This window comes from Alligator sinensis, unplaced genomic scaffold (assembly GCF_000455745.1).
Source record: "Alligator sinensis unplaced genomic scaffold, ASM45574v1 scaffold181_2, whole genome shotgun sequence".
In the NCBI taxonomy this organism is placed as follows: domain Eukaryota; kingdom Metazoa; phylum Chordata; order Crocodylia; family Alligatoridae; genus Alligator; species Alligator sinensis.
Window position 1 is genome coordinate 1,293,180 of NW_005842429.1, and position 7,556 is coordinate 1,300,735.

General features: G+C 41.9%; 1 protein-coding gene across 2 annotated transcripts in view; it reads left to right on the plus strand.

Moving 5' to 3' along the window:
* The window catches only part of CNOT10 (CCR4-NOT transcription complex subunit 10), a 47,951-nt gene that overhangs the window by 1,236 nt on the left and 39,159 nt on the right, over nt 1-7,556 (plus strand). The window contains exons 1-2 of one of the 2 annotated variants that reach the window (XM_025211779.1): nt 3,668-4,494; nt 4,767-4,861. In XM_025211779.1, the coding sequence (XP_025067564.1) occupies nt 4,440-4,494; nt 4,767-4,861 (150 nt within the window). In that variant the 5' untranslated portion in view covers nt 3,668-4,439. Of the gene's footprint in view, nt 1-3,667; nt 4,495-4,766; nt 4,862-7,556 lie in introns of those variants that run through there. The other variant, XM_006030208.3, reaches the window with a different exon arrangement.

Here is a 7,556-nt window from a genome sequence, read left to right on the forward strand (position 1 = left end):
CACCAATATAATACGTGTCTGATCCGATACTTGGACTGTTCTGGTGATGTGGTCCAACAGCTGGAGCTCATCCTTTCAGCAAGCGAAGCTAGAATCTCCAAAGCTTCTTAGTTGTTAAAATCCTCCATCTACTTTTCATGGATGATTGACTTAAAACCAACTTTATTTCTTTATTCTCACAGGGTTGAGGCTAAAACATTTTACTTCTGGTTAGAAACTTGTGAGGCCAACTTGACCATAGAGAAATTCAGTGAAACAAGGGTTTATCATAGGAACCAGTTTAGCCGTAGTTACTGTGTTACTAGAAGCAATGCTATAATCACTATGTCAGATTGCTTATTCTTTGTGAAAATGATCAGCACAGTCTCTTTCAGTTCAGACATTGCAGAAATGCGTGTGTGGTATGGATGAACCTTCATTGCATGGGATGATAACTGTGTTTGCATGTGGTGAAGTAGCTTTTTAGATATTAAACTCTTCATGAGGGGGGAAAATCAATGCCCAATACTTAAAATACTAAGGAAGATGTGGTTGTTACTGTAACCAGTTGGCTCAAAGAGAAGTCTTACCTGATAGAGTCACCCACTGAGCTCGAATCCTCAACATCTTGAGTGTCTCTCTTGACTTGCTGCTTGTCGCCACTGCATACTGACTGTTACCTATAGGTGAACCATCTGAAGGAATGGTGGCTTTCTTTCTGTACCTCTTTGTCTGCTTGGGGAACTCTGGCAGCATGGGACAAATTATGACAAGATTTAATGATCTTGTAAAGGACACATTTTCCCTGCTGGGTGCACAAAATAACTTGGTCTATTTGTTGGAAATGGAGGATTATAATAACTAAGAAGTTTTGGAGAGTTCGGCTTCATTTGCTGAAAGAACGAGCTCCAGTGGTTGGACCAGATCAGTGGGTGGTCCAAGCTTTGAACCAGATATGTTACATTATTTTGCTGGCCAATGGTGGCTTTGTCTGGCAGAGCAGAGAAGAAGTGTGGCAATGGATGCAAATTTATTTTGGATAAGAAATTATCCTGCTCAGTACTGATAAAAAATAATTTCCAATTGGAAGGGATGTAAAAATAGGGTTAAAAAGAAAGGTTGGGGTGGCAAATGGATACCTTTCGCATTGAAGTTGTAGCTGTTAGCTGTGGAGGAAATAGATTCTGATGCATCTCTTAACCTGAGTGGATGGCAAATGAGCAGGCAAGTCTGTGGCCTGTTTAGGCTAGGTGAGTCTTCAGGGAATCCAATCTCTAATGTAATATCAGGGGAAAGGTTTCTGTTGCATGAGGTTACATCTAAGAAGTTTTTGCTTTGATATCAAAGCTGTCTGGAGCTCAGCTTGGTCTTCTGTGGATACTTTAGTTTGTTGTGTGTTTTAAAAAAGTACTGCTTCCAGAAATGAGCTGAAATAAGTAGGAGAAATGGATCGAGGTTATGGAATGATTCAGTGGAGAACTGCTGACATTGACTTTTCTAATTTAGATATCGTAGTGAGCAGAGTTTAGCGGTATTTGGGTCTTCCCAACAATGCAAGCTATAAGGCTGCTGAAATGAGTGGAATAATTTCTTGATTTCTTCAATCAAGCCCAATAAAGAGGTGTTATATACTAAGACTTCAGAGGATTACTAGGATGTTCCACAAATAGTCTAGTCACTGCCAGGGCTGCCTGCTCTTTGAGGGTATATATATTTAAAAAACACGTTCTCCTGAACCTAATCTTCTAAATTGTTCTTGTTAACTACTTCCTAGAGAATTATTTTGCCATTAGTACAAATAAGAAGTTTTAGAATACAAAAAGGACAACCAACTATTCACTGTGTCCGCAAGGGAAAAAGCCAAAAATGATGGGCTGAAGTTGCAACATGGGAGGCTTTAGGTTGGACATTAGGAAGAACCATCTAACTATGTGGTTGGATAAGTACAGCAACAGATTACTTCGAGAAGTTGTGGAATATCCATCACTGGAGGTTCTTAAATGCAGGTTATTTTGTTTTTCTGGTTTAGCTTCTGAGATAATTTGAGCAGGCAATTGGATTAAATCACCTTCCAGCCTTGTTCTTCTTTGACTTCTAGAATACTAACTTTCTGGCTTTTACTTGACAACCTTGTCATGCAATGTTGAGAGAATGAAGTGGGCATGCCTAATTTGGGGAAAAGAGATTAAGGGGACATGATGGCAGGTTTCAAATATTTGAAAGGTGACCATAAATGAGAACACCTGTACTCTTTTACCACAGAGGACAGAATGCAAAGCAGTGGGTTTAAATTGCAGTAAAGAAAATTGAAATTAAATCTCCAGGAAAAAAACTTCCTAACTCTAAGAACTATAGAAAATGAAGCAAGCCACCTGAGAAAGATGTAGACTATCCTTCATTGGAGGTTTTCAAGAAGAAGCTGGATGGATATCTGTATTGGAAGGTTTAGTAATACTGCATCCTATAGCTTCACAGGGGGATTGGACTAGATCAGGGGTGTCCAACCTTTTTGAATGTGGGGCCGGATTGTGAACGTTTTATCACCCAGTGGGCCGGCGAGCCAGATTCAAAGATCTCGCAGGAAGCGGTATCACATCACCTCCTCCCCCCCCCCCACCCCCACAACACCAAAGCAGTGTGCTCCCTGTTTTGTTACACCCAAAAACGGCTTGGAGGGCCGCATAGCGGGCCGTATGTTGGACAAGCCTGGACTAGATGAAATTTGAGATCCCTTCCAACTCTATGATTCTGTCTAATTTCTGTACTGTGAGCATGTGTGGTGGTTGGAAAGAAACTGTAGAAACTCTTTCAAGCTTCCTTGACTCATTTGTTGAATGGATGGTAGGACTAGCTAAGGGCTTTGGCAGATGCAGGGTTTTAGGTCTAATGCAGGGGTGCTCAACCAGATCCAACCGGCAGTGTCATGTCATTTGGTCCACACTGCTTCCTGTGTTTCTGGAATTTTGGCAGTGAGGGATCTGTGGCACCACTCCCTGCCAAATTTCCAGACCCATGGAGAGCCCTAGTCCTGCGTGCTGTATTGGGCACCTGATCCCAACACACAGGGCTGGGAAAAGGTGGCACAGGGCCCCAGGGAGGCTGGCAGGGGTGCGGAACCCTAGGGCCCAGTCCTGGTACATGGGGCCTGGAAGGGACAGCCTTAAGGCCTGATCCTAGCAGAAGAGGGTGGCACCATGCCCCAGGGTCTAATCCAGCCCCACACTGCTCATCCTGCCTGTGGGGACAAAACTTGAGCACCACTCATGAAAGGTAAATCTAAAAAATATTACATCGAGTAGAATTCCAAGATCCCCCAGGTATTTAACTAGTCTCTTTCCTGTGTAATCTTCAAAATTGTGGCTGGTACTTAAGGTGATCTTATCATAAACTTTGTTTTATTTATCTGAAGAGTTTTCTCTGTTGTGACTTTCACAGTTGGCCTCAGCTCAGTGGTGAGTTTCTAGTTTTTGAATTGTGGGCTTAAATTTTAGGTTGGAAATAAGATGATGTTATTGAAATGTGTCCTTCTATGTTGTAGAATCATAGAGAAGTAAGCCTGGAAGGGACCTCCAGAGGTCATCTAATCCAACCCCCTGCCTGAGGCAGGTTGGTTATCCTTATCCAAACTGTCCCATACAAATCATAATCTAAACTCTACGTAAGTCATCCCTGAAATAATATAGACCTAACACCGTAAATTGCCACAAGTAAAGCAGGGAAGCCATTGCAGCCAGTGTCCTGCTTCTGTGAAATGTTATCAATGTATGCTCAAGAGATGCCAGATAGAGGGTCAGGGTCATGCCCCTTGCTACAGAGGAAGGCAACAACCCCCATAGTTTGTAACAGTGTGACCATGGGGTAAAATTCCTTCCTGACCCCAATTCTGGCAAATTGGTCTGACCCTCGGTGAAGGGACAAGGCCCTCTAGCCAGGAACCTCTGGCAAGTTCCAGCAGGAGCACTGGCACACCCCAGTCAATTAACGTGCATATACATTAGTGAACAAAAAATATTAAATATGTAACCTTAAATAGTAAGTGGCTATCTTCCTACCCATGCGATACCTTCTATTGTCCCAGCAAATAATGTACATTCATGCTAAATGTTACCTACTGAAGATCTGTAACAGACAACCTATTCCAAATGATTTAACGCTTAAGAGATACCAACCAATGGATATTTGTTTTCATCCATTTTCAGTTTAAAAGTTAACCCCTTCTAAGTTAATAATGCAAAATCTGAAATATATTTCCTGAATAGGAAAACCTATTTGAGAATAGTTCTGTGAGATGAATTTTACATTCTTTTTGGGGTTCTGATTGTATATTCAGTGCGTAGCAGTGGAGTGTTTTGCTTCTATTTTTAGTCATCTTTAGCATGTACATTTGCTACATTTCTTAACATTAAGGCAACTTAGCAACTAGGGGACAAGTAATAGCATACAGATTCAATGAGGTAGCTATGCGGAATGAGAGAGATTCCTACAATAGTTTTTACCAGCTACTGGTATCAAAATGTAAGTAAACAAAATGTACTTTTTACAACGTAAAAAAATTCTCTAGATATTTTGGGGGGAGCAACTCAAACTCCAAAGTTGTTGTACTCTCCAAGTTGAATTTAGCAAAGATAGTGTTGCAGTTATGTGTAAAGGTGCCCTAAGTATTAACAAATGGATTTTGAGGGAGGGAGGAATGAAATATGTAATAAAGATACTAAATTATTTTTATTAAATTTAATTGCACATATGATGAAAGCTATCTATTTTCTCTAACCCTTTTAATTTTACAGATCAGGGAACTGAGAAACATGAAGGAGCCACTACTACTTCTGGAATTTCTGATCAGGAAAAGGAGTTGTCAAATAATGCACTACAGGCTTTTGTGGTAAGAAAAGTCTTCAGTTTAAAGATTTCTCTTATATAATTTTGTTCAACATTTACCTGTTTATTCCCATATTTCCTAGAATATTAGGACATGTACTGAGATACTAATTTTGTTTTACTTTCTAACAGCAGCATTATGAAATAATGACCATCACTTATATGAACTTTGATATCTGTTGTCAGACAATAAGAAGAAATAGAGCCCTTAGATTTAGGGCTACCTAAACAGAGAGATGCAAGCACATTTTTTTTTTTCTTTTCTTGGTTCCCAGAGTTCAGTTACGAGCTTGGCAAAGTAAGCTTATGTACGTAGTCCTGGAAACACTCAGATGGCAAGCTTTTTAATTAAATCTTTTACTCCATAGTTTGTGGATGCACATTCCTTATTCTCTACCTCATTTTGTGTAAGCCATTATTTTTTGGGTCGTGTAGATTATCTAAATAATTTGAAATGTGTTATCTTTCATCCTCGTTGTCCATTTTGTATTATCATAAGTCAGCACTGCACAACATTTTTTCTAAGCTGTTAACATGAAATGAACAGATTTATTTGTAAGACTGGGGAATGATCAAAATATCATAACCCAGTATTAAATGTTTCCACATTCACCTGTCCTGTTTTTAATATCCCTTTTGCCTCATTTGAGGCCTGATCTTCAGATGATGGGAAGGGGTCCTGAGGGGATGCAGTGAAATAATTTCTTACAGTTATTCATACCTGAATTGACTTTGATCTCCTTTTAGTTTCATCTCCAGTTCTACAGTTGGCCAAACGTACTTTGCTCATCTATGTGTGATAAGACTTTAACAATCCTCTAAGCACAAGAAAAGATAACGGGTTGTAAGGTAGTGATGGATGCAGGCAAAATGAATCTAGACTCCTAGTTGTCAGTTTTCCTTTAGTATGGAGTTACGTCAGATAACCTTGTTAACAGTTTTGCCTTTCTTCCAGCACTTCTTTCTCATTTACTGCACTTATTTTCAAGTTACTTGGTGTTGGCAGAGTGGAAGAGTAATGCAAAGTACAGTAGGAAGCAGTTAAATTAGACTTGATTTAATAAGTATTGTCCAAGGTGACCAGAACCTGTGAAGGGCTAAACCAGGGGTAGGCAACTCCTGGCACAGGTGCCAGAGCATGGCACATGAAGGCATTTTGCTTGGCTTGTGTGCCTTGGCATGGACAGTGGGGAAGGGAGCAGGGCTATGCTGCCATAACAAGGATTGTGGGCCCCTTATGGCTCCCCCTCCACCTACCCCTGGCATGCCAACATCTTCCAAGTTAAGGTTAAAGGTGTTTTTGGCACTCTGCCCAAAAACATTACCAGTGCCTGGGTTTAGCAAGGCTTTTGATACGGTTTCCCGCAGCATTCTTGCAAGCAAGGTAAGAAAGTATGGGCTGGATAAATTGACTGTAAGGTGGATAGAAAATTGGCTGGAGCATTGGGTTCAGACAGTAGTAATCAATGGCTCGATGTCTAGCTGGCAGCTGGTATCGAGTGGAGCACCCCAGGGATCGGTCCTAGGGCTGGTTTTGTTCAACGTCTTCGTAAACAACCTGGAAGATGACATAGAGTGCACCCACCACAAGTCTGCAGATGACACTGAGCTGGGGGGAGTAATAATATGCTGAAGGGTAGGGCTAGGATTCAGAGTGATTTAAGCAAATTGGAAGATTGGGCCAAAAGAAATCTCATGATGTTCAACATGGGGAAGTGCAAAGTCCTGCACTTAGGATGGAACAATCCCATGTATTAGTACAAGCTGGGGGCTGACTGGCTGGGCAGCAGCTCTGCAGAAAAGGACCTGGGGGTTACAGAGGACAGTAAGCTGAATATGAGCTAACAGTGTGCCCTTGTTGCCGAAAAGGCTAACGGCTTACTGGACTCTTGGTAAGTGTGTTGTCAGTAGGTCAAGGGAAGTGATTATTTCCCTCTGTTCAGCGCTGGTGAGGCCACATCTGAAGTGCTATGTTCAGTTTTGGGTCTCCACTACAGAAAGGATGTGGACAAATTGGAGAGAGTCTAGCAAAGGAACAACAATCTCAAGTTGCAGCAAGGGAAGTCTAGGTTAGATATTAGGAAGAATTTTCTCACTAGGAGGGTAGTAAAACCCTGGAACAGGTTACCCAGATAAGTGGTGGTAGTTCCATCCTTGGAGGTTTTCAAAAGCAAGCTAGATAAAGCTTTGGCTGGGATGATCTAGTTGGGAATGGTCTTGCTTTGAGCAGGGGGTTGAACTAGATGACCTTGTGAGGTCCCTTCTGTCACAACCCAGTGATTTTTTTTGTGCCTCGGCACTATGGAATTTCCTGGCCACATGAGAGCTCCTTTGCACAGCAGAGTGTTCTGCTGCAATTAAGAGCCTGCGTGCAGGAGAGTTCCCGCCAATTTACAGTTTCCTTTGCAGGATGCATTTCTTCTTTGCAGCACAGAAATGCACGGTGCAAAGAGTTCCCGCTATTCGGATGCAAATTTGTGCCCCGCTATTGGCCAGTGCTAAATTATTCACACGTGGCGGCTAGTAATTGGCTCGCTGGCCGTTTAAAATTCCGCGCGACTTCTGCCCAAGTCGAAGAGCTTTGAGCACGCTGCAGAGTGCCTCTGAAGTTATCTGACTTGCGGCTGCTGATCGATAGACTGATCACCTATCGATCTTTCTTCCCGTCACCGAGCGCAACCCCGACGTACCCCTTTCCC